Below are 26490 nucleotides of genomic sequence, written 5' to 3'. Positions count from 1 at the left end.
GATGCAAAAAACTAGGATGTGAATAGGCATTTTCTCTCCTGAGAGAGGCAGTTAGGGCTGACTCTGGTAGAAGCCAGCATGCGGGGGGGGGGGGGGGGGTGTCCCTGTTGGGGGAGTAGTGCCCATGTGTCCTGCATGGTGTACCTTGAGCTGCGCAGGCCATCTGACACATGCTGTCACTCTTCCCAACAGATCTATTACGCTCTCTACACTTTCAAAGGCCGTAACACCAATGAACTGAGTGTGTCAGCTAACCAGAGACTCAGGATCCTGCAGTTCGAAGACATCACAGGCAATCGAGAGTGGTGGCTGGCCGAGGCACATGGGAAGCAGGGCTATGTGCCTTCCAGTTACATCCGAAAGACAGAGTACACGTGAGGTGATGGGCAGGAGCCTGCACCCCGTGCCTTGTTCCTGCTGGGACAGTTGGGGCGCAGGGAGACTGGTTGGCCCTGCTGGGTGCTGCAGCCTGCCCTGCTTGCCCCGAGGGGCCAAGGCTGTGTCCCTCACAGCTGCACAGCGCTCCCAAGCCTTGCTGCACAGGCTGCCGTAGGGAGTGGGAAGGGTGGGTTGGCAAGGGCAGGTATGGGACAGGCAGCTTGTGCAAGTTCAAGGGTAAGTTGTCTTCACACTGGGCTGCTTACTCCTGTGTCCAGCTGGTAGCAGTCAAGCACAGCATAGGACCATGGCCCAGGAGGAATTAGCTTCACTAAGGCCAAAAAGCTGCTGTGGGTTTAACGTGTGAAAGTCTATTACTGAGTTTCCAGTCCACCTTTAGCCAAATAGTGTTAAAAGAAACCCGGGCCCTGTGAACAGGATCCCTGTGGCTGTCTCAGCAGCAGCAGGAGCCTTCTGAGCCTGTCTGTGGAGGATGCCAGGGCAGAACATCTCTGTTCTGCCCAGAGCAATTGCTCTGAGGACTGCTGTGAGACCCAGCCACCAAGAAAACCCACAGCAGAGCTCCATAATGTTACATTTGCCTGCTTGGGCTCCCTGGGGCTGGGGGCAGGTGGGGGGGGAGGAACAGACCTATCCAGTCTCTGCTGATAGCACCAGCCATCATGTTCCTGTCTCCCAGGTGAGCAGAAGGTCCCATATTCCCTTGTCTCCACTCCCCAAGACCTATCTGCACCAGCATGCCCCAAAAGAGCAAGACTCAGTTGTGCCTGTACTTGCTCCAGGGCTCTGGCAATGGTGCTTCATTGTAGGAGGGCAAGGCTCTCCCCAGGAGAGATGTGCTGCCCTATGCTGGCGGGAGGTGGGGAGGACGGGTGTGTGTGTGGGGGGTGTCCTTACCCACTGCTGTGCCTTAGAGGAGGGTTGCTCCTTTCTCCTGAGGGCGGGAGGGTTTATGGCCCCTGTACTGCTGCTCTGTAAATAAAAACTTGCCCTTGTATATAGGAAGTGCCTGTGCAAGCATCAGGAAAACTGGAAGGAGTGCCTGGCAGAGCCTACAGCCTTAACGCAGACCCACAGGGGCTGGGGAGGGCGCTTACCTTTCAATATGGTCCAGCATGCTTCTGCTCTGGCAGCTTTTGCCAGCTGCAGCTCAGGTGCTAGGAAACGCTCCTCAGAGTAATCTTCATAGGGATATTGCACTGCCCCCCATAGATAGAGATATTACACTGCAGAGCCCACGTTTTGTGTTAAATGCTACAGGTGGGGCTGTGAGTGGCTGGTGTCCCTCATGCCCTCAGCTAAAGTGAAGTGTTTTGTTCTGCTGTAAATGCTGGTGTGGGCTGCCTGGCGGCCCCAAAAGAAGAGCAGGACCAAGAGTTTGTCAACAGTAAATGTGTGCATGTGTAAGTAAGTGCACATGTGTGCATGCGTGTGCACATCCATATTGGTGTTTGCACCTCTCCAGTAGCTTGTCTGCACCACAGTCACATTTGTAGTCTGGCACCACAGCCCAAAATGGTTACAATGGTCAGAACTGGGCCCCGAGAACCCCGTCAGTTATTTACAGTACAAAGGCAGATACAGCCATAAAGAAAACAGCTAGGTCCTGACTCCTGGCTCCCCCACTGCCAGCAAACATCTTAACCCTCATCTTGCAGCCCTATGAATATTTTTGCTGGCACAATAGTGTGATGGAGGTGGATTCGGTTTTTTTTTTTTTTTTTTTTTTTTTTTCACATTAAAAAGCTGCCATCTGGAGCATGGTCCTCTGTGTGCCTACAGCAGTGTGGATCTGGGGCTCACCTCAAATCCAGGAGTAACAATAAGATCCCTTCTGTTTTCTGTAGGACAGGTGGAGGGAGAGATTCTGGCCGTGACCATTAGGGCACCCACAGAGCCATATGTTTGGGCATTTATGTTCATGCTACTTGATTTGGACTCTCTAGCCTTGTGTGTCTGTAACCTCAGTGTACCACATTCCCCCAAGCACTGGACAGGATTTTAAGCTAAACTGAGGCTTATTGAGCATGCCTACCATCAGGCTTTTAGTTGGAAGACTGGAAACATTTACAAAAAGTAAATAAATTATTCACTCCTAGATTAAACTGTAAATTTCATTCCATAGTGATACAGTATCTTTCAAGTAGGTTCTCCTAGCCTGGTACAAAAACTAAGATCCGAAGGAGGCCACAGTCTCTCCATCTGATGGATGACTTCCCCTCTGTACTGGAATAAGTTAAACAACTGCAGTCCTCATGCACAGCAGGCAGGGTATAGTAGCAAGGTTAACAGCTCACTCAGGTCCATAGCCTCTGTCCCTGACAGCCAGGGAAGCCATCTTCTCCCTTTGCTGCAGAGATGGCATCCTTTCCCCAGCTGCAGAGACAAATTCCTGGGCAGGCCAGTGCAGGGAGATCCAGGCACCTGCTCAATGAGTCCAAGCGTGTGACTGCACACCACACACTACTCCAGCTAGAGGACGGTGGTTTGTGCACTTATAATGCCAGCATCCTTTGCCATCGCAGAGAAGAGGCCCTGTTTCTGAAGCAGCTCTTCGGGGCTGTCATATTCCACAATCCTCCCTGCCTGGAGCACCATCACCCTGACAGCAGGGAATAAGAACACATGAGCTCCCGGGATCCGAGCCACCAGCTCCAGCCCTACAGCACCTGCCACCACACTCACTCCTACAGGCCTGTTACGTGCTTCAGCTCCCAGCAGAGAAATGAGGGCCAGTCTCATTAGCTCCTGGTCAAGGTTGTCAACAACTACTCTATCGCTTTTTACTGTTAAGAAGCAGGATCCCAAGAATGTATTTCTCCCCACAAAGGCACAAGTAATGCACGACCATCCTTCCCCTCCTCTTTTCTGCTCCCCTAGCAGCACTGCTTTCCACCCCTGCCCTCTGGCTGTGTCTTTACATCTGCTGTCAGCCACCTCTTGCCCCTTCCCAGGAGTCCAAAGGCCCATTTACCCCTTGCTACACTCTACCTGTTGCTATCCATGATGGTATGGAGGCGGTGGGCGATGGTAAGGACAGTGCAGTTAGCAAACTCACTCCGGATCGTTGTCTGGATTAAATGATCAGTTTCCAGATCCACAGCTGCTGTTGCCTCATCCAGGATGAGGATCTTGGCTTTGCGGAGAAGGGCCCGGGCCAGGCACACAAGCTGCCTTTGCCCAACACTGCAATGAGGTAGGGAACATGGGTTACTACGCAAACAATGTACTCAGAATCAGCAGGGTGTCTGCAGGCCAAGCTCCCATACACTGCTCTGACCCCCAGCTCCGTGTCTGCCCCTCTAGCCTGAACTCAACTAATGATTTGCCACTCCAAGCATCACCTCGCTGTGTGCTGCTTGCTGGACCACCAGTGATAGGTTAGCTCATGCTGACCCCCATGCAGAGAGGAACAACCCTGACTCCTGGACAATTTCTTTCACTCATATTCAGTCCCAAAAGCTTCTGTGCTTGCCCTGGACAGTTGCTCTGCTCCAGGGCTGCCTTTCAAGGCTGCTCTGAGTCCTCACCCACCACCATGGCCCGTTTAGCCTTTTTCTTGGGGCCAACACCCCAGCTCCTCCGCTCACCTCAGGTTCTCTCCTCCCTCACTCATAGGATGAAACAGCCCCTCAGGCAAGTCTTGCACAAATGTCTTCAGGTGGGCCAGCTCAAGGGCCTTCCAGACCTCCTCATCTTCATACTCATCAAAGGGGTCCAGGTTCATCCGTAGAGTCCCAGAGAAGAGCACAGGGTCCTGCCAGGGAAAGCACAGGGAGTCCCTCCATGCTGACTGTGGCCACTCAGCAGGGATGGCAGCTACAGACTGCCCTGCAGCGGCTGCAAGCCCCCATGTTTGGCTGCAACAAACTGCCTGGGGAGGCTGTACAGCAGTGGGATGCATGGAGGCTGGAGTCAGCTCACCTGAGGGATGATTGTGAGGTTCTGACGCAGGTCGTGGAGGCCAATTGTTGCAATATCCAAGCCATCAATGATGATTGACCCTCCAGCAGCTTCCAGCACTCGGAAGAGGCAGTTGGTGAGGGAGGATTTCCCAGCCCCGGTCCGGCCCACAACCCCAACCTGTGGAAGGAGCTATTTAATCCAGCTGCCAGGGCTGAATAGAACAGGGCAGATGCTCTCTGTCTTCACCCTTCACCTTCTGCTAGCTCCCTCTATCTTTGTGGGAAAGTGTGTAGAACCAGCTCCACCCTACGGCCCACCAGCCCTGCACTCTGCTGCCTGATGGGCCCGTCTCCCCACATGCTGCTCCTCTATGCTGTCCTGCTGGCAGAATTGCTGGCTCATCAGCAATTGCCCTGTGCTGGCTGTAGGGCTTGTGTAGGTTCAAGTCACAGACTGTCAGCACACCAGGAATGGGAGCAAGCATCTGTAATCACCATCTCCTAGGTCATCCATCTCCCTTGGCCTGTGCCCTGCAGCTTGGGAGTCACCAAGAGCAACATCCACATCACCATCCCTCCCCAGCCTGCAGCCAGAAGCTAAGACAGAAACACCTTTAACACAGTGTTGCTAGGCAAGGGGTGTAGCAAGGGCACCTCACCTTCTCAGTGCTCCCAATATCGCAGGTGATCCCCTGAAGAACCAGCTCCAATTCAGGTCGGTAACGGACTTTATAGTCAATGAACTGGATCTCACCTTTGCTGGGCCAGCCATGGGGTGGCCGCTTCTCTGTCACCCATGGAGCCTGGGGGTGCAAGAGGCATTACGAAGCTGTGCCCTGTAGTGCTGGCTAGCACTGAGTTGTGCAGCAGACATTTGCCTGGACCCTAATCTCCTCACCTCATTCTTCACCTTCGTGTACTCATGTATCCGCTCCACAGCCACAATGTTTGTTTCCAGCTCTGATGACATCCGCACCAGCCAGTTCAGTGTCTGGGTCACCTGCATGGCACAGCCCAGAGGATGCAGAGCTCAGTGAGACCCATGAAAAAATAGCTTTCCCTCCTCAGCTCAGAGACTCAACTTGGGCACAAGCATGCCTGGCCTGGCCTGTCACCCCCCACTCACTAGCCAGTGTCCCCAACCTTGCCAGCCCTTCAAAAGCTTTGCTGCAGCATCTGAGGCACAGGGGCAACATGTTCCTCCCCATAGCAGCAGGCAGCCCTTTGCAGTGGGATACGCTCTCCCCTGGCTCCATATCAGCTTCTCAGGTGATCCCCTCCCCATGAAGGACCATCCCAGCTGATTCACCCTCTGTGTTTCAGAGCTGGATACAGCACCCTGCAACCAGCCCAGAGCCATCAAAGTGCTGCTCCCAGACAGCCCTGAACTGCAAGAAAAGCTTTGCCTACTCACGTTGAGGGCAGAGGAGATGGAAAGACCCACAATGCCACCCTCCAAAGTGCCCTTTGAAATCACAGCTAGAAGCGCAGAAAAGAAGACCACCAGGCTCCCAACGAACTCCAGACGGATGGCCAGCCACCTGTACCAGGAAAGCATGGCTGTGAAAGGCAGTGGGAAAAGTGTTTGCCTGCACCCAACACAGGAAGCCAGCATCACCCTTTCTGGGCATCAGGAGCAACCACCAGTGAGACCAGCATCACACTAGCATCCTTACCTAGCCCAGAGCTCAGCGCTGTACACATGGTACCTGCGCCCATGTAGCATGTGATTTTTAGTCAGTTCTGCAAGTAGTTCCATTTTATTTGTCAAGATGATGGTAAAACAGTTCTGTGTTTCTTCCTATGTCATCTCAATCCTTCTCACTCCAGGAGACTCATCCATCCCCATCTCTCCTGATCAAGACCCCTCCAGTCACCTCATAGCACCTCACCAAAACAACCCCCCTCACTTTTGTGGTTCCCGTTAACTCTCCCCCTTGCCACTCCTCAGGTAAACCACCTCCGTTCTGCTGTTGTGTATATGCCTGTCTCTATTCTGTCTCCATGTCCTTTTCTGTTATCTGTTCTGTATGTCACCCTATATGTCCAGTGCTTCCAGTTCAGGCTTGATTGGCCTTCTAGTCAGCCCCTGTGTCTCATATGTAACCTCCTGTGCTGGTAACACCGTGTATCAGAGGAGCTTCAAATGGTACAAACCTCATGCACACAAAGCATCTATTCAGTAACACACCAACACCAGAGAGTGCCTCTATTGCACTCCCATCTGGCTTGGGCCATCTGGCCTCTTCCCAGAACCCACCAGGAACATCTCAGGCCTGGACAGGGCAGTCTGCCTTGCTCAGGCTCTGGACATTTCTCGGAGGCCTGTACTCTAGCATTCAAAATCACGCTAAAACATCTCCTTCCAACAGACTGTGGAAGCTTCCCTTTTCCTGTCCAGACCCTCATAGCATGTCCTGAGATCAACAGGGAGAACTCCAGCATCTGATGGACCTCCCTCAGCACCCAGGAGCACCTGGGCAGAGGTTGTGCTAAGGCATAAGGAGTAAACTCACCTATTGGAGACTATCCAGGAATAAACACTTTTCTGGTTGGTGTCCACAGTGCTCTCATTCTGCTGCAGGAACCGCTCCTGGTGTCCATATGCCCGGATCACAGACAGGCCTGATACTGTCTCACCAAAGTGGGAGTAGATAGGAGACCTAGTAACAGAGTCCAGACGCCGTAGCTGGCGTGATGTGGAGACATAGAATCGCTGAAACAAAGGAGACAGCTCTGTTATCAACACAAAGCCACAAAGCCCAAAGGGACAAAGATATAGGTCTGTGCAGGGCAGAAGCCTCTTGCAGGTCCAAATTACTCACCAGCACAAAATAGTAGAAGATGCCCAAAGGAATGATAATAAGGGCAAAGAATGGAGTGGCCAGGGAGATCATGACCAGTGTGCTGATGATGGCCATGAGACAGGAGAGCCAGCTGCGGAAGGACATGGGGATGGTCTCATCTACTGTGAAGATGTCCTGAAGCATACAAAGAAGCAGTCAGCAACCCCAGAGAGAGGGAAAAGCCCAGAAGCACCAAGCATACGAGGTTCCTACACACCCATATGGAAACACAGTGTCAGACGCTTGCAAAAATACAGAATGACACTGAATTTGGTGTAGGGAGTCACAACCCTGTTTAGGGCCACAGACAATACTTTGGAAACAGCTGAACTAACAGAGAAGCTCTAAGTAAGACTCCTCTCTAGTATGGGTGTACTTTGGAAAGTGCATCTTTGCCTAGTCCCAGGATTCAGGATATGAAACTAAGGCAGAAAGAAGGACAGGGCTGACCATTCAGATGCATTCAGGTCTCCATCCATCCTCTCCTGCCACCACCCTTCTTTTAGGTAGGCATCATTTCCTCCCTCATTTCAGAGTATACCTAGCAGGCCTATGGTCTTGATCTCAAGAGAGATTTTTATTCACAAAATCAAGAAGCGTTACCAAACCAAGAAGTGCAGATGCAGTATATTAAACTTACCTGCCTCTTTTCCCCCACTTTCTTTTCCCCTTTGTTTTATGAGTCTCATTTGCATAGCAGAGACTGTTGTGAATCTGTAACCACAAGGACAACTTGATATGCCCTAAATAGCCCAAGAGCATGACTTGTTAGTCAGACCTCAAGCAGGTGCTCGAACTTTGCACAGGGCTCCTGTCTCCAAAATGAAAGTGCAAATCAGGCCCAGAAAAGAATGAGCTACATAGTCCATCCTTCTTTTTTCTGCTGTCCTTTTTGCAACCTTGGCATCTCCTCCCTTGAGGGATGCAGAATGGACAAGGGATCTAGCAGCAGCAGCAGCAGTTGGCTGCAGGTAACTCTGATTTTTCCCTCAAAAAAGAGAAATGTGACTAAGGGAATAGAATAAGGAATAACGTCAAAATTTCCTTAAATATGTAATGTTTCCAAGTTTTTTAACTGTATTTCCCCCCCCCCCCATTCTAAAACTTGAACAAAAAGTTAAGAAGACTAATAAAGATGTGCTAAGCAGCCCAATATCTCTGTATACAAACCATGGAATCACAGATAGGCTGGCTGGAAGGGCCCTGTGAGGTCTCCAGTCTGACCTCCTGCTCATAGCAGCATTATCCCCAGCACTAGATCTGATCAGCCATTGCTCTCTCCAGACAAGTCTCACTGACTTCCAGGGACGGAGGTTTCACAGTCTCTTTATTGACTGCACCACCCTCATGGTGAAGAGGTGCTCCCTAAGTTCATATTGATCCTCTCAAAGCTACCATCTGGGACCACTGCCCCTTGAATTGCCTGGCACTGTTGAGATAAGTTTGGCTTCATCATCTTTGTAGCTACATTTTGAAAGTGGCTGTAGGCTGTGAGCAGATCCCCCTTCATCTCCTCTTAGCCCAACTCCTTCCAGCTCTTGCCATGGGACATGAGCTGTAGGTTCCTGCTTGTTTTAGTAGTTACCTCTGGACCCTCTCCAGTTTCTCCACAGCCCTCTTGATCCAGAGCTTCCAAAACTGGACATAGCATCCAGATATGGCCTCCCCAGCACTGAGTAGAAGAGGTAACAACTTTGATGATCTGCTGGCCACTCTTCTCCTAGCATAGCCCAGGATGTGGTTTCCCTTATTCACAGTGAGAGTAATAGTGAGCTCACAATCAGCTTCGCATCCACTGTACGCTCCTGGTCCCTTCCAAGCCCTGACCTATGCTCATCTATGCACTGCTGAACAGCAACAGGGTTATGTCACTCTCCAACACTCTCCAAACCTACCACACCTGCCAGAATAGACAACTCCTCCATGCCCTCCTCTTACCTTGGCAAACCTATTCACGATGCGGCCAGTTGGGGTTGTGTCAAAGAAGCTCATGGGCACATGCAGGATGTTGCTGAGTAGCTGCTCATGTGTAACCCGGGAAGCCTGCACAGCACCATGGGCACACAGGATGGTCGCAATGAATAAGAAGACAGCTGCAATGAAAGCACCAAGGAGTCAGTGCCAGCTTACATGGGACACTGGCCCCAGGCACCCTTTGTGTCTCACAGGACACACCAAGCAGCTCCAAGCTGGCAGCTCCACAGGGGGCCACTGTGCCAGTCCTTGGGAGGTCCCATTAACCACATCTCATCACACGGGAAGAATGTTAACCCTTCTGGAGAGGCTTGGGCCCTGGCACTATCTCCATGCTGGCTAAGGACAGTGACCTTCAACCTAAGGGGGGCAACACAGTCTTCTTGGGGCAGTTTACACTGGGCTCATGCTGATATCTGTCCCCAGTTCAGCCAGGAGCAGGAGGAAAGGCTGAAGTGGGCAGACAGACACAGTGCTGGACCTTGTTCCTTGCTGTGCAAGCTCTTTTCCTGCTGGACCATGCAGCTGAGGTGAACAGCATCCCCTGTGTTCCCACAATCACCTTGCACTACCCCCAGTGCCCCAAAGACACCAATCCGCAGGTCTCGCTGCCCTGGAGGGTAGGTCTTGTTCAAGTAGAGCTGTGCATCATCAGTCCAGGCGCTGAGCCACAGGTTGGTTCCCACATAGGCAACGTACTCTCCAAAGTAGGCCATGGCAACAAAGAAGGAAAACATCCAGCCAACAGCACGCAGGTACCGCAGATACATGGAGAACTTCACCTGTGGACCAGTTCAGCCCATCAACCACCATTCAGCAAGCCACAGCTGATAACAAGCCCTATGTAGCCTTGGGACTCCTGCCTAGCTGCCCACAGCACTCCACTCTACACTTTTCCTCCCTCTGCCACCCTGATGGTGCCAAGCAACATGCCCACCCTGCCAGAGCCACCCTCACCCACTAGCTCCACACATACAGGTAGCACTGTCTCCTTTTGTGCCTGTTGGCTGCAATGGGAACAGAGACAGCTGGTGCTGGCTTTTTGGCGCCAAAGCAGGGGTCTTGTAGCACTGAGTCTCTTCTATTCTCCTTACCTTGCCGGTTTCCACAGCCTCTTTCTCAATCAGTTGCTGTCCCTTCAGCTTCTTGGGGGCCTCCTTCCTGGCCTCCTGGAAGGACTTGGTGCTCTTTGTGCTGAGGCTGCAGGGAGGGGATGCTTGCCATTAGTCACAGGGTGCTGGATGGCTCCCCCTCTCCTGGGAGTCTGTCCCCACACTGCACTGGCACACCAGTGCCAGAGCCCTCCAGAGGACGTCCTGACTCAGGCAGCTTTGAACAAGCTGTGGAGGTCATAGGCATTTCCAGATATGATCACAGTTCCTAGCCCCAGCCGGCAGAACCAAGCCAGTGGTAGGAGTCTCAGGCAAGATTGCAGGGTGAGGCAGTGATACAGCAGTGTGAGTAAAGGCAAGGTCAGGTGCTCCTGAACCAGCCCACCCCCTAGTAAGAACAAGTATGGGTGCTCCCAGGCCCTTCTCTTCAGGAATCTCCCCAGTGAAGCTCCCCAGGATCCCTGCCTCCTAGGGAGCAATGCAGGAGGCAGGGGAAAGGGTTGCAAGCTCAGGTCAGGTCCCCACCTGCGACTGAACTCTCTCCGCCGGATGCTGGCCTCTCTCTTCACTGTCATGGTCACCACATCATCAGGCCCCTCCTCCACACAGGGCTCAGTGTCTTCATCAACCTGCTCTTCATCCTCAACTAAAGCAACAGCTATAGGCACAGGGGAGAGTGAGGGTAGAGTCAGGCACCAAGGAGAGGGCAGATCCCACATATCACACCTCTGCCACTCTCATGCCCCTCTCTTCTAGACCTGCACCCCAGGTTGAGCCTGTGTCCTCCCACCACAAACCCTGCTGCAAGCTCAGTATAGCAGGAGAAGGAAGAGACCCACTGGAGTACTGTGCTAGAGGGAGAACTGACAAGGCTAAAGGCCTGCACAGAGGCAGACACTGCTGCTGATTGATCACAGTGTCACTGCTGGAATCTCCTGGAGAGACTTGTGCTGGTTCAGGAAGTGCAGGACTTGATAAGTCATGTCACTCCAGTTCAGGAGCGTACAGAGGTTAAGCACGTCTGAACAAATGGGAGATGGGTCCTGCAGAGACAGACTGGGAGCAGCCAGGCTCCAACTAGGCACCTGCTGAGCCAAGGCATGGTGAGCTTAAGCCTGACCTGAAAGCACTGTACCTTATAGAGCTGAGGGAGCTGAGACATCATGTTTAGAAAAAACAAAAGAATCTTTCTTACTCTGGCATCATTAAGGTGCAAAGCTTGTTGCCAGGGAAGATTATGGGAGTCATAAACACAAAGGAATTTAAGAGGGACTCAAAAATTAGATATGTCCTTTGGTGGCTATTCAGTGCAATGCCTGGATGCAATTTTTAGGCAGAAACTCCTTGAACTGCTGATTGTAAGAAGTTAGGAAGGATTCACAGTGGTCACTGCTGGGGTCTGGGCTGGATAGAGCCAGATCAGACCAATGAAGTAAGTTCTATGATTTTATAATCCCAAGACGCACACATCCCCTTCACTTGCCCAGCCCAGAGGCGTGCCCAGTACCTGCAACATTCTCATCTGGAGCATTCTCTTCCTGGACACCGTAGGAGTTCAGGAACTGGGAAAATGCCCCCCTGTTCTCAAGCAGGTTACTGTAGGAGCCGTGCTCAGACACTGCTCCTGCCACCAGCACCACAATGTTATCAACCTGGGGCAGGAAACTGATACTGTGCGTCACCAAGATTCGCGTCTGCAACGAAGTGGTACTGTGGTTACTCAGCAGTGAGCATCAAAGCATTCCTCTCCCCCCAAGTCCTGGGCTCTCTTTCCCCTACTTGGGAACCCCTCTGCTTATCACTGCCCACCTTTGGGGACCCATTGGGCACCCTTCACTTATTTGCAACTCTCTGGAGACCCATGAGGACTCTCCTTCCTGCTGTAGCCCCACCTGAAGGCCTGCAGGACCCTGTTCTGTCCCAAACAAGCAGCCTGAACCTTCCCTGTATGGCCAACACAACATCAGGTGATTCTTGCATGGTTAGTTCCTGGGGAGTAGGGCAGAAGCACTCACCTTCTTTTGCAGCAGTCCTTTTGGCCCCAGCACATGCTCAAAAAGGTACTTGCCAACATGTGCATCCACGGCAGAGAGGGGGTCATCCAGCAGGTAGATATCTGCGTTGCTGTACACTGCCCGGGCCAAACTGACTCGCTGCTTCTGACCCCCACTCAAGTTAATGCCCTGAAAGGGAGGGGACCTCCATGAGCCCCTGCCTGGCACTGGGCAACAGCTCTTTGCTCTGCTCCATACCCAGAAAGATCATGTTAACAGCTGGCTTGGCAGCCCTCCCTAAACACACTTTGCTTATTTCCCCCACTACAACACAGGTGTGGGTAGGCCCCAGCAGCATGCTGCACCCCACAATATGCCCTCAGAGGTCCCCAGGCACCAGTACTCCTTCCCATCATTAAATTCCAGCACACTCTGGTAGCGGTGCAGACAGCCACCCTCATACGAGCATGCACTGAAGCATCATGCTGTCCCCTCTCTGCGCATACTACGCCCCTGTGCATGGTGGGGGCTGCTTCTGCCACCACTCTCCTGCTGAACCTTGTATGCCTACTGTACCTCTCTCTGTCCCTTTCCTCACCACCATTACCACCTCCCTCCCCTTTCCCATGCATCCAGGGGCCACCCAGACCTGCTAGCACATAAGAGACACCTGCTCCTTCTCCCAGGACTTGCACATCCATTTCTCCCTTTCTGTGCCCTGCTTGCCCCATATTTGCTTTTCCCCACCTCAACCTGTAGTACCCAGAGCCAATACCTTCTCTCCAATCTCTGTCTGGTCACCTGCAGGGAGCAGCTCCAGGTCAGGAAGGAGAGCACAGGCCTCGAGAACCTGTTGATACCTGGCTTCATCCAGTTCTGACCCAAAAAGGATGTTGTCTTTCAGTGTTGCATTCTGGATCCAGGCCTGCTGGGGGACATAGGCCAGGGAGCCCTGACAGAGAGATTCAAGAACAGCTGTGTTGCTGGGGCACCAGTCTGAACACTACCAGCTCCCACAGCCCTGGTTCATCTCACTGGGATCAATCTGGCCCTGAGCCAGGAGGCTGCTCAGACAGTGCCTGGTGCGCTCACTATCCCAGAGCGGTCTTGCCCTGTAGTCTCCGTGCTGAGCTCCCAGCCAGCCCCACAGCCCCTCACACTGGCTGGCTCCTCTCACCTGGATATTGATGTGTCCCTTGATATTCTCCATCTCTCCCAGCATAGCTGACACCAACGAAGATTTGCCTGAGCCTACAGCCCCGACCACGGCCACCAGGCTCCCAGGTGTGATGTCCAGGGTGATACTGCAAAGACATGAGGGCCAAGTAAGCAGCACTACTGGCTGCGGCAGCCTGCATACCTGGGACCAATACAAAGCAGAGCAGAGCATTGCTGGAGGACTCGCAGCCAGCACTGAGAAGACCCAAGCACCATCCCCAACAAACAAGGTACGTGAGCGACCAAGATGCCCTCTTCTCACCCGTCTGGCCCCTAAATGGTGCAGAGCACTCACTCTCTTATCACAGCATTGCCATCCTGCTCCCAGGCAAATGTGGCCTCTGAGAAACGCACAGCACTACCTGTCAAAAGAGAGCCATACCTCAGGGCTTGGAAAGCTCCCCATTCCAGCTAGCATGCTCCACACCACAGCCTGCCTAGTCCCTAGTCCTTGTCCATACACCCCCAACCCCAGCCTGCACAGCCCCAAACCCTCCTAAGCAGCCCCTTACCAGGTCTGCCTAGCTCCTGCCTGCAAAGCTCCATCTTTGCACAGTGTTACCCCCTATTGCCACATTGCCTCCAGCTTGGTTTGCACTGCCCGTTGCAGAGAGGGTCTGCACAGTGGAAAAGGGTGAGTCTAGCCTGCGATCCACAGGGACTGACCTGAATGTTAGCCTACCTGCAATGGGATCATGGTGAATAGCTGAGGTGTCCAGGTCTTCTCCACCCAGGTACCGCTCCAGTCGCCCAGTTGACACATTGGTCTACCATGGCAGAGACAGAGAGGCATGTGGGCATGGAGCACAGCTGGGTGGTCTGGCAGGAGCCCCAGGAGCAGAGCCCACTAACTCAAGCCTCAAGCATATAGCCCCCACCCAAACACCAGCCCCAAGATCTGAGCCCCAAACCCACGACACATTTGTGAGTCCTGTCACACCCATTTGCCAACAGAGCCTAATATATCAAGCCTGGCTGCCCAAGCCCTAGGCCCACCAAACTTCTGAGCCCCAAACTCCATGTACTGGTTTGGACAGAGGTATCAAGAGACCCCCATCTCCACCCCATGCCCTATGTGGGGGCTGACCTGCACCAAGGAAGAGATGACCATGGGCAGCATCGTCATGGGGAAACGTAGCACATTGAAAAGGGAAATGGCAGTAAAGGCCTTCTGCGCATCCAGCACGTTGTTCTCATCCACCAGTACGTAGACAGCAAAGCTGGCCAGGGAGACCTGGGACAAGTACCATCAGAGAAAGTTGCCATCACCTTGGCTGCGTGCAGCCCAGACCTTGGGGTTCCAATAAGGCCTCTGCAGCACTCTCCTGTTTGGTGCTTACCTCCTCCTCCGGGCCCTGTCTCTCCACTGTGATGCAGATCCTTTTACCCAATGTGCTGTCCTGCCAGCAGCCAGGACCCTACTCTGCCTGCTGGGAATCTGTCATCCCACACCTCCAAATCTCCTTGCTGCACTCCAGCTGAGGTCCCCAATCTCTCCCATTCCCCTGGACACAGGCTTATCCCAGATCTGATAAAGGTGCAGGCCAGGTCCTCCCCAGGCTGCTGGCACTCACCATGAAGGGGGCGCAGGTGAAGGCAAAGATGGAGACTGACTGCAGGTAAGAAAAACTCAACAAGTTCCTGAGCTCATGTGCCCGGATCTCCTTGATTCGTTTCTCAAATGAGGGCTCCCAGGCAAAAAGCTTCAGAATCTGTGGAGTAACCAGGATGAGCAGATGTTAGCCTCAAAGGAATGCCCATCTCCAAACTCAGCTCTCTAGGTCCCAGCACCTTCAGCACCGACACCTGACTTGCTCAGAAGCCTGTTTGCTCACTGCATCTCTCCTGCCCCATCCTGGCCCACAGCTCAGGGCACTTCCCCACAGCTTCCCACTCCTCATCCTCAGCTTACCAGGTCACTGAGAGCCCCTCTGCCATCACAGCAGCCTGCTCCCCACCATGGTTCTCCAGGAAATTTCCTGGAAACCCTCTTTGTAGCTCCCAAGGTTTGGTCCAGCTACCCCCAGCTCCTCCCCAGTCAAACTTTTGCAAGGTGAGGAAGCCAAGGGAATTGCAGGAATTGAGACTTGGCTGCCTCAGAGACCATGGTCCCAAGCTAGACTACAATTCAGGTGTTGCAGAGTTGTAAAAGTGCACTGCCTCCAAGTATAGCATACAAGAAGAGGGGTGCCACAGGGGAAGGCTACAACAGCTGCCTGGGGACATCCTACTGCTTGCCTTAATTCCGCTGAGGATTTCATTCATTATTTTCATGCGTTCATCTTTGTTCTTCATGTTCTTCACCTGCAAACAGAAGGGCCAGAGGTCGCACCTATGCCCAAATCTGACAACAGCTCAGCTCACCCATGGAAATACATCCACGTTGCAGAAGGGAAGGGAATGGCGATCCCAGAACCCCAAGGAGCAGTGTCACAAAGTTGGACCTTGGCTCCCTGCAGCTCTGTTGTCAGCTAGAAACTAGAACTATACTTTATTTTAGGTAATATCTTGCTTTCAATTCTCAAGGCTATACTCAGCCCTGTTCAGGTTCAACTGGTAGAACAGATCTCATCTGTGTCCTGCTCACCTCACCCACTCATTGCCCCTCAGTTTAGGCTAGGACCCACCCAGCTAAAGTAAGATGAACTTCCCAAGCTGGAAAAGACCTGTAGTGTAACAGGGAAAAGAACGTGGAAAACAAGTTGAGGGAACAGCAATAGGCCTTAGGAGTTGGGGAGGCAGGAAGGAACTTGCACCACCACTGACCTGGATGCCTTTGGCCTTGACAATCAGGAACCCGTTTATAGGGATGAGCAGCACCATCACTCCAATACCAGCAAGGACAGAGGGGCCCAGCTCCATCCACAGAAATATGACGGAGAGGACAATTTGCAGAGGGCATGACCAGAGCTGGTGAACGAAGTTGGCCATGTCCATGAACCTCTGGGCATCAGCGGACATCAAATTCACAGTCTCTCCCACTGTGGACTCTTTGCGAGTGGCACTGGATACAGTGAGTGCCTGGAGAGAGAGAGAGAGAGAGAGAGAGAGAGAGAGAGCGAGAGAGCGAGCATAGTCACTGCGGGCCTGTCTGGGAGCAGCCTGGATGCCAGCAGCATGACACAGAGCAGGGAATTAGCAGGCCAGGCTGAAACTGCTCCTGGGTTTGCTCCTGGATACCACTCTGCCAACCATGTGTGCTCTCATCACCATCCATACACTAGGAGCCACTGCATTGCTGGGGTCAAACACGTCCCCTATGCAGGAATCCCAGCAGCAGTTATCCTAGATCTTGCCCTGCTGTTAAGAGAAAGCTTCCCAGCCTTTGCTAGCTAGTAAACACACAGCTGCAACACCCATATCCTGGGCAGAGCTAGCACCCCTAGTGTCTCCAGCACTTGGCAGGTATCCCACAAGCTGAGTTCTCCACATGTCTTTCTGGGTAGTAAAGAGTTTATACCCTAGTTGTCCTAGATTGATGTGGCAGGCAAAGGGTGCTGATATCCCCCGCCCAGCTGGGAAGTAGCAGACAGAGGGTGCTGACAAGGCCATACCAACCTTCTTGTAGATGGCAGCCATGAGACTGGCACGCACAGATATGCCAAGCTGGAAGCACAAGTGGAAGTGCTGCTGCAAGCAGATGGACTGAATCATCGCTACCAAGAAGAGCAGGATGGCATACAGGTAGCCTTGCCAGGCAAATGCCTCTGGATCTGACACAAAGTTGATCAGCAGCCTGGGGGGGAGAGCAACTCATGAGACACCCAACCTACTAAGACAGACCCAAGCAGAGTGCTCCAGATCAACACACAGAGAGGATCCTCCTGGGAGCAGTTACAGAGACCCTATTCAAACAGCTGACTCTATGCTCAGGGAGCTCGGGTCACCCCATCCAAGGAAGACTGCATTTCATGTATAGCAGTGGGTCATTGCTGTCAGATCATCCACAGACACTCTGCAAAATACACTAGGCAGGTCCTGTTGGGCTGAACTGAACTGATACATGAATGGACCCAATGAGAGTCAGAGCCATTTCTAGGGAGGGAACACAATTGCCTGAAGAAGGAGGTAGGGAGCAGGGAGCAAGCCCTTGTCCTTGGTGGCTGGGAACGAGCTCAGATCAGTTCAGCTGTTCATTAAATTGCAACCCAAGAGGTTCTCATAGCTTTGGTGGGAGCAAAAGAAGTCCCCAGGGTGTGGAGTTGGGACATGTGCATGTAAGAAAGTGGTTGGATTGGGTGCTGCACATGCAGTGGTGAGGCTGAGTGGAAGGCCTAGATAGCGCATGGACAGGGGAGGAGAGGAAGGACTCACTTCAGCAGCTGGGGGCTGACAAACACTAGTCCATCATGCACCAGCTTGAAAGCCACCGACAGCAGGAGGTTCTGCCAGAAGGTCTTAAGCAGGGTTTTCAGCAACCAGCCTTTAGGGAAATCCTTGCCAGGGTCAGAGTTTCCTTTGGCCCTCTTCCTCTTTCCCTTTATCTGCTTCTCCTCCTAGAGGGAAACCCACAAGTAAGTAAAGATGGTTGCATAGGCTTCTTCCACTATTCCCATAGCCCCCAGGTCAGGCATCCTGAATGAGGCCTTACCTTTAACTCCACTCATGTTCCCTCTCACTGGTCACATATCATACACCCCTAATACTAACATCTACTTTCTTGATTCAGACGCTCAAAAGACAACTGTTGTAATCCCAAGACTAGCCTGACCCCACGTGACCCAAAGTCAGGCACCTCAGAAAGATCTGAGGCTGGAACCTGATACAAGGTGATTCTCTCGGACCTCATTGCTGGGAGGTATTTGGGGAAGGGAAAGACAGAGATAAGAGAGCTGTTTGCACTGCAGACTTGAGGGTGGTTCCTGACCTTCTGTAGGGCAGAAGGATGGAGACTTTCCTGGTCTCCCAAAACAAAGGGATATGCTCAGGACAGAGGAGACTATGTCATAGTTTCCCATCCTTGCCCATAGCCCTGCAGAATCAGGATAACTCAGCAGTGGTGGCTGCAGGGGGATGAGGTGACCCTATTCCATATGGCTGGGCCTGGATCTTTGAGTCCCACACAAAGCCAGGAGTGGGAAGGGATTTACCAGCACCAAGATATCTTGACTCTGGGCCTTGCTCATTTTGTTCCCATGGTCTGGGTCACTTTCCCGGAGTCTCTTCTTGCGTTTCCGTTTCTCCATTTCTGCTTGGGCCTTCTTTATCGTGGTCTTCATATTCTTCTCCAATATGGCAGAAATAATCTTTGTCTTGTCTTTATCTTTCAATTCCCAGAGATCTTCCATCTCCAAGGGCTTGCGATAGCCCTTGAAAACCATGCTGCGGGGCATAGAAACCTTCCCTCAGCAAGGTCCTCACACAGCACCTGAGAGGTAGCCCTTTCTGCAAACACTGAGCCCTCACTCTCAGCCTGGCCCCAATGGAGGGAGAGCTCCCTGCAGCTAAGTGGATCTCTCCCTGATTTGTATTTACACATTATGGCAGCTTCACCGCCTGCTCCCAAGCAGCTCCGTCACTTCTCTGCTATGTGAAACAGAAGTAAGAGATCATTGCTACCTGCAAGTTTGGCCCAATGCACCTGATACCAGTGTGCAGCAAAGGAAAAAGGACCTGAGCTCATGCTGCACTGACTGCACCAAATGCTCGTGGCTCTTACAGCTACCCCAAAGCAGCCTGGGATGCAGGCTCACCCACATGACACTGTGCCAGCCCTAACGTGCCCCTGCATTATGCCAACCCCAGACCTGCTCACCTGGTGTACCAGCCAAAGGTGATGGAGCTCAGGAAAGAAGCTGTGATTTCTGGGTTCTAGGACACAAAGCAAAAAGAAGTGAGTACCAAGGGATCGCAGGTACTCAGATATAACCAGCTGTGATGACAAGAGTTGCCTCAGGACCCTCAGCCACGAAGGAACCACAGAGATTTCAAACTGTGCCAGCTCCAGCCCCAGGCGGCCTCATCCCAGAGTCAGAAGTTAATCCACTTGGACACACACACAGAATGCCCCAGGCTGCAGGCTCCAGCTTCTGCTGTGCACCTTGCTGAGGCTCCCAGGCCTGCCCTCATGCAGGGGTGAAGAACATCTGCTGGGAGCCCACCTGGGCTAGCCAATTTGATGCACCCACACCCTATCCCAGGCAATGCCAGCTGAGACGTGGTACCCTGAGCCCCTTACCCAAACCTGCATGCACCTCGCACCTTTTTGGTGATTTCCTTTGCTTCTGGGGCGATGTCTGAGAAGCCCGATACAAGGAAAAGTAGCAGCTGAAGCCCATAGGAGATGAAGAAAAGGACAAACTGTGGCACATCGGAGATTGGAGCCTGCAGGAGTAGGGAGCCGAACATTACTACTGGGGCCTGTTTCAAGGCCATCTGGCCCTAACAGCTGGAACATCCCCAGGACAGCACAAAAGCCCCTCTGTGTTCTGGCTCAGCTCCCATTCAGCCATCCCTCTCTGCTTCCCCCTGGCCTTCTGCATAGAAGCCTATAAGGGGAGAAATTGGTCACAAAGAGTTTATGCCTCCCAAAGGAAGAGGAAGAATTCAAAGAGCAATTCCTGCCAAGCTTTCTCCTTGTTCCCCAAAGTCCCTGAGGTGGCTGGACCAGCTCCACCAGGAGCTTCTTAAGAGATGAAGTCAGAAGGGATTTTCCTTGGGAATAGGAAAAAAAAAATGGGAAAGCGCAAAGTTTCCTGCCAACCTTTAGTGCTTTCCGGATGAGTGACTGGAACGGGAATACCCCACAGAGCAGGGACAGGATCCAGAAGCAGAAGAGTATTCCCGAGTCTCTGCGCAAGCGGAAGCGTTGCGCATCATGGATCAGTAGGACCAGGAACTGGTGGGAGAAAAACAGTCAAAACAGCACTGAGAGGACATTCAGGTGGGGCAGCAGGACTGGCCTGGGCTCTAAACATTTGTCAGGGTCACATTCCCTGGGACGCCAGTACACGTGATCCTCTGGGATTCACTGCCTTGGATACTGAGTGTCTCGTGCCTGAACTCACTGCCAACTCTACATAAGCTTCAGAGTCAATTACACAGGGCAAAGGTTTATTTCAGGAAGAGGTACCTTTTCTGGGTTCTAGAAAAAGGTATCAGGCTCCCTATACAAAAGCAAATCTGAAGGCACCTCAGCATTACAGCAGAACACTGTTTCCCATTATCTGTTCTCACTGGGATTGTTACTCTGTCCAGCTGCAGGGGCCAGGCAAAAGGCCCCTGTCTTCTCAATATTGCCTCCAGGCCAAGCACAGCAGCCTCCCATGGCAGTCCCTTTGGCTTAAAGTCTCTCATAAACTCCACATGTGAAACCAGCTGAAACGCCGAAGTACCAAGAACAGCAATCTGAGGTCTTTCTTTTACTCATCAGTGCAGCTCCAGAGCTTTATGACATTGTTAGGACTGTTTTACGATATCCTGTATGTTATTCAAGATATCTGGTACTTCTGCATGTATACTTGATCAAGTAAATAGGCTCTACTATGTCCTTAGCTTCTCAACATTTGTGAGTAACATAGGCCACCAAGCCTAGTAACCAAGTACTTTACCCAGACAAGTCCATGAAAGCCAGTTCACTCTCTACTCATTCTCCATGTTCCAGACAGCTTGTAGCTCCCTGGGGCCACAGTAATAGTCTGCAGAGAGCCCAGACTCATAGATCTGTCCTTGTCCTTTCTTCAAGGCCTAGAGCCTAAACCCAACACTGTGTGCTTCCCTTGCAGTGCCTCTCTCTCACATGACTGTCCAAAACATCCCTCCAGTGTCCTCTGCCTAGATACTCAGTGGCATTTTTCAGATCTCCACACAAAATTCAGCAGCAACTCCTGAGAAACTGTGAGATATCAGAGTAGCATAGCCTGCCATGAACTGCTCTTCGCACTGTGCAGTCAGTCCTCTGAAGCCCACACTATTCCTTCCCTGCTCTACATTTCTCCCCAGAGCAGTTTTGGTTGTTAGCCTGGCTGCCAAGCCACAATTCCAATTTCTGGGGTCATCCCCATCACTTCCTAGAGAAGCAGCCAAGTCCTTTTTGATGTATCCTCACATTCAGCATCTTGTCTACTGCATTGCCTATAGCTATGTTTTGTGCAGAACTCCCACCACCCCATCCTGCCTTGTCTGGCCACATCTGAAGCCTTCCTCAACATAGAAAGGTTACTGAAGTCTCTGCCAGGCATGGATTTGCTCAGTCGTGCTCACAGGTAAGGTATCTGTACCAGATTTAAGGAATTTAAGGATAAATGGAGGCAGCACTGTACAGTCAGATAGCTGCTCTCAATCTATTGCACACCAACCATATGCATGCAGAGCTGGTCCCTGCCCATCTTCCAAGAGATGTTTCCCTGGTAGATACAGCTCCCCACTGACCTCTGTGCTATGGACACAGCGGCCTTGCTGTCCAGTTAGGTGCTGCTTGGCCCCACAGTCTCACACTACATCTCTTTGGTGACATAAGGCACATTTGCCAGGTGATCCCTTACCCAGGTGGCGATGTACAGGCTGGGGTTTGTGTACTGGACAGGCGGCGGCTCGTCCTGCCTCACGTTCTCTGTCAATGTCAATGCCAACTCTGCCACTGCTGTCAGCATCAGCAATGCAGCCAGCACCTGTGTGGAGAAGGGAGCATTCATGAGGAGAGACCCAGCCCATCATGAGCACTAAGAACCACCAGGAGAGAATGTGGTTGGGGAGAGTCGCACTGCGCCCCACATACCATTTATCACCTCCCCAACCAAAATCCAGCCCGGAAAAGCTTTCTAGGGCCCCCTGCAGCACTTCCACACGAGCACTGCTGTCGTTTCAAGCTTGGAGCACAATGCCCTATCACAAGCCACCAGGTCAGAGGCCCCAACACACACCTGAGCCAACAGTTCAAAAGTATTTCCCACTCTGTCATCCTCTCTGTCAGATACGCCTCTTCCTGGCCTCCCTTTAGTCTTCTGTACCAGACAGTCCCCCAGTTCATTGCTCCCTCTCTCCAACACCTCTCCTCTCTCCATCCTGCTCCCATCTCCAACCCGGAGGCTCTCCGCTCACCATCTCTCCATCCCAGACTGCCCTAGCCTGCCCTCCACTCTCCCTTAGTCCCACTCCACCTGTTTGGTGATGTAGAGCTTGGTCAGAGATGATTTCTTGGCTTTGGATTTGCACATAGGCAGAAGCTGCCAGGGAGCAAAAATCCAGAAGAAGCCGAGGGGGATCCAGACCAGCACAGTCTGCTGGAAGCAGGTCGGCAGGTCGGCATCTGGGTGAGTGAGGAATGAGGTGTTCTGGGGGCAAAAAGGACAGCCAGCCAAGTCATTCAGGACTGCCCAACCCTCACTTGACTCCCAGCCTGAGAGTCAGTGCTCCTATAGCTCCTATTCTTCCCATTTCCAACCTCATTGCATCCCCCTCCTCAACACCCGCCTTCCTGACCCTCGGCGAGCATTTCAGCCCCTCCAGCAAGGTCCCCCTCTTGATCAATCTTCCCACAACCACCCCTTTATGGAGCCGAGGCAGCCTCAGTAGCTGTGCTCAAATCATTTCCTGGGAGGTCTGTTGAGGGTGCCCTGCCTTCGCATCTGGGCTGTGGGGCTAAGGGAAGATGGAGGTCACTTGGTAAACTATCACTTGGGTCACTGTCTCATGGGTATCACCCAGGCTGCCCTGGCAGTGTACAGCACTCAGCATCATGTAAACCCTGGCACAAATACCAGGTCCTCTGCCTGACACTGGCACTTACATCCACCAGCTAAACAAGCCTGTGCTTTGAGCCTTGGGATTTAGTGGTCTCTCTATTCACTGAGTGTTCTGCCTCAAGGATGGGTGATCAGGGGTGACACAGCTACTCACCCAAAAGACAGAGCCGCAGAACTCCTCCAAGGGTGCTGACATGGCTTCCAGCAAGAAGAGACAGCAGCTCCTTTCCCTTGCTCTGCCTGGTTGTGAGATTTCTAGGTGGACTTTTGGGATAAAAGTCCCCCCACACCCACTGCTGGTGTTGTAATAAGGTCCCTGATGACAGGCAGTTAATTGTTAACTTAGTACTATTGTACAATACCACAGACCAAAGCAGTGACCGATAGCAAACTTGGCAAACTACAGAGGCCCTAGAGAAAGGAGAAGAGGAAAGTCCCAAGACAGAGATACTAGAGAAGATGCAAGAAAGTTGTTGTCACATAGTCATTGCAGGACACCATAGCCATGGCTCAGAAATCACAGCCTTTATCTGTGCACACTATATGAGATAAGCTTGTGTTGATCCACAAAAGACAACCTACTTTGGTGCAACAAGCCTGCCATATACTGCCAAAAAGCCAAACAAAGCCTAGACCCTCAGGTGCCAGAGAGAACACTAACTCTTTTCTCATGTGCCAGTCCAAAGAGGAGTCCTGGGCCATCAGCAGAGCTCTGGACCTCGAGACCTGCTAAGTCAGGCAGTTGAGTTAATCTCACATTCTTCATGAGCCAGAAGTGGTTCCTTTCACCAACTTTTTCTTGTCTGCAGAGACTGGAGATTTTCCCATCTCTCCCCATTGCTTCTCCCTTTCCCATGTCTCTATGTTCACAGAGTTTGAAGCTGCATGTCATAGCAGTCGGCTGACTGCCAAGCCAAGAAGACTTTGAAATTTCTTTCTAAGGCAAATCCCCAATCTGAGACAGTCAGAGGACCATTCCCAGGGAGGATGGCTATCACTAAATTGTCACCCTGCAGCTTAGAATGGCAGAGGGGAGGGAGTAGGGGCTGGTGTAGTTTGATTTGTCATGCAGGTTCTAGATAAGTAGTAGGTAAAGGGGGTAGATGGTCATGCAAGCTCTAGATAAGCAGCAGGTAAAAGGGGTAGATGGGGGTAGGGTGGTGGCAGAATTCTGCTGTCTCATGGCTAATACCATTACTATGTTGCTCAGAAGTCAAAGGTGATTAAATGAGTAATTGCTCAGGAATAATCCCCTTGCTATCAAGAGCAGAGGAAGGTCTGAAGTCCAAAGACATGATAATACAAAGGGCTCATTGGTTAATTATTATCAGCTTGAATGATTAAATTTACTTTTATTTTTGCAAACAAAGCTGTCCTAGGTCCTGGGCCCTCCAGGCCAGAGCCAATACACTGCTGACAAAAGCAGCAGTCTGATGTATTAGACAAGAAACAACTGAATGGAGCAGTTACTCCCTCAGGCTCTTCTCCATCCAGAGTGCTGACATGATCTCTGAGAGCTATGACCACATTTCTGCCTTTACTTCATGGTCCATATACTGGTCTATTCTTTCAGTCCAAGCCACAACCTGACCTCTAGAATGGGATAGTTCTTCAGATCTAGTATCCAGCCAGGCTGTACCTAAATCTTACCACTTTTTCCTGTTATTTTGGTACAATAACTGAGATTTTGTCTTCCCCATTCACCTTCACAAATGCAATCTTTAAAGAGGTCTTCGTTTCTCACAAGCTTAGTTCTACTCACTGGCACAGGCATTCCTGCTCATGGCCTTGCTCATATCCACCTGGAACGCTGCTGCCAAGAGCTCTCTTAGCCTGTCACTTGGTCTATTATCATCTCCCTATTTAATGGCAATGCTCTGTCCCATCCCTTGTCTTTCTTTCAATGTATGTCACTACCCTCACCCATTCTTTGATCTCTTACTCAGAGCTGAGGCGGACTCCTCAGCTCAGGACGCAGCCATCCTTACTGTTGGAAACAAGCACATCCATACTTCCTTTCTCTCTGCCCTGATGCCTGGGACATACTCCTCCTAAACACCTGCACTTCGCTGTCCTTCAACTCCTTCCGCAACCTTTCATTTTTTACAATACCTATAAAACATTCACCAGGGCCAAGCCAATCGCTCTGGTGAGATCTGTTTTAACCAGTAGCACACAGTTTCCCTGTGTTCCTTTGTCTTTACCCATCTGTCATATCCCACCTTTAAACTGAAGTTTTCAAAAGCAAGCATTGCTTCATGCCTACCTTTCTGAGGGTCTGGTCCAGGATGCAAGCTTCTACAATGCAAATTACAAGTTAGTTGAGCCTTGGCTGTTGATCTCTGATTCCAAGGAGTTCATTTCTCTACTTTTGCTCTTCTATGATCTCATTTAAGTTCAAAAGTTTTTTTTTCTTTTTTTAACTTTACATAAATGGGAGAAACCCCAACTATTTGTTTACTGGCATACTGTGTCAGCAGAACTTTCATGTTCATTGAGTTACAGGTATCTTGATCACCTTCATGACTCATGAACTCTCACAACATAAGCCATGAACTCTCACATCAATTCACATAGATTTGACTGATTTTTACCACCAATTAAATAATTTCCTCCTCTAAGTTTGAATACTACTGACTGCACATCAGTAATGACTGAAAGAAGCACTAACACCCACACTGAGCTGGCATTCCCTTCACAAGCCCCACGTTGAGAAGTATCATATATTTTCTCTGACCATTGTTCAGCAGTAATTCCTTTATATAGCCCCTTTGTACCCATTTCTACAGAGCTAAAGTCTCACCACAGCGGAAGGCTTAGTCCCATTTCTAACCCATGTTCCAGGTAATTTTCTCTTTCATTTTCTAGGCAGCTTTGGAAGCCAAGAAATGCTAGACTCCAATAAATCTTAGCACTTCTTACATTTCAGTCATACCTAGGATGTTCCTGAGGCACGTGTTTTGGGAGACACTGACATCTCTCTGATGGATTCATGTGAAAAGGTGGAAGTACTCTCTGAGCTGAAGAGCTGTGGTCTGTTCTTTTGGTTGCAGGTTTTAAAATGACCTGATTCCATTTAAGGTGTCAAATGCTGCTGCTACCTTGTCAAACATTACATCCTGCTGTACATTCTCACAGACTATATTGTATTGTCAAGGTGGGCACACAAATCTGTCCCATCTTTCTCTTCCTAAGAGGGCCTACAACTCTTCCCTGTCAGGGGGATTCTCTACAGCTTTGTGGATCTTATGAGAAATAAGAGTAGGCTGCAAGATTACAGATGCTCTATATCTAGACCTCCATGGTTCCTGACTTTTAACAGACTACTCAGACACTGCTCAGATCTTTCATCAGCTATT

General features: G+C 51.4%; 2 protein-coding genes across 4 annotated transcripts in view; one reads left to right on the top strand and one right to left on the bottom strand.

Annotated features, from left to right (window-relative positions):
• DNMBP (dynamin binding protein) overlaps positions 1-2551 on the top strand; it is a 39922-nt gene extending 37371 nt beyond the window's left edge. For all 3 annotated transcript variants that reach the window (XM_062580552.1, XM_062580551.1, XM_062580550.1), the window contains one exon: positions 193-2551. In XM_062580552.1, coding sequence (XP_062436536.1) covers positions 193-378 — 186 coding nt within the window. In that variant the 3' untranslated portion in view covers positions 379-2551. The remainder of the gene's footprint in view (positions 1-192) is intronic.
• On the bottom strand, positions 2418-23327 carry ABCC2 (ATP binding cassette subfamily C member 2). Its single transcript, XM_062580553.1, has 32 exons — positions 23286-23327; positions 22547-22720; positions 21932-22057; positions 20152-20286; positions 19650-19772; positions 19204-19259; positions 18539-18770; positions 17763-17944; positions 17007-17184; positions 16215-16469; positions 15687-15752; positions 15023-15160; positions 14536-14682; positions 14131-14215; positions 13744-13810; positions 13408-13534; positions 13006-13182; positions 12252-12419; positions 11744-11930; positions 10762-10894; positions 10219-10324; positions 9687-9906; positions 9089-9243; positions 7130-7285; positions 6821-7020; positions 5719-5845; positions 5203-5304; positions 4964-5107; positions 4324-4482; positions 3990-4156; positions 3391-3585; positions 2418-3001 (listed from the first exon to the last, which is right to left on the bottom strand). Exons 1-32 carry the CDS (start codon positions 23325-23327, stop codon positions 2872-2874), a joined length of 4659 nt encoding a protein of 1552 aa, XP_062436537.1. The 3' UTR covers positions 2418-2871.
• Between the last annotated feature and the right edge of the window lie 3163 nt (positions 23328-26490).

This window comes from Rhea pennata, chromosome 7 (genome assembly GCF_028389875.1).
Source record: "Rhea pennata isolate bPtePen1 chromosome 7, bPtePen1.pri, whole genome shotgun sequence".
In the NCBI taxonomy this organism is placed as follows: domain Eukaryota; kingdom Metazoa; phylum Chordata; class Aves; order Rheiformes; family Rheidae; genus Rhea; species Rhea pennata.
This window is presented reverse-complemented; position numbering and strand designations above follow the sequence as displayed.

Bases quoted from the DNA above. Each gene is read 5' to 3' on its own strand.
- ABCC2 (XM_062580553.1), bottom strand. From the start codon at position 23,327: ATGTCAGCACCCTTGGAGGAGTTCTGCGGCTCTGTCTTTTGG. The intron at 20,287-21,931 runs GTAAGGGATCAC...TTCTCCCACCAG, and splicing joins GCCTGTACATCGCCACCTGG to TTCCTGGTCCTACTGATCCA. The intron at 10,895-11,743 runs GTACTGGGCACG...CTGTGCCTATAG, and splicing joins TCCAGATGAGAATGTTGCAG to CTGTTGCTTTAGTTGAGGAT.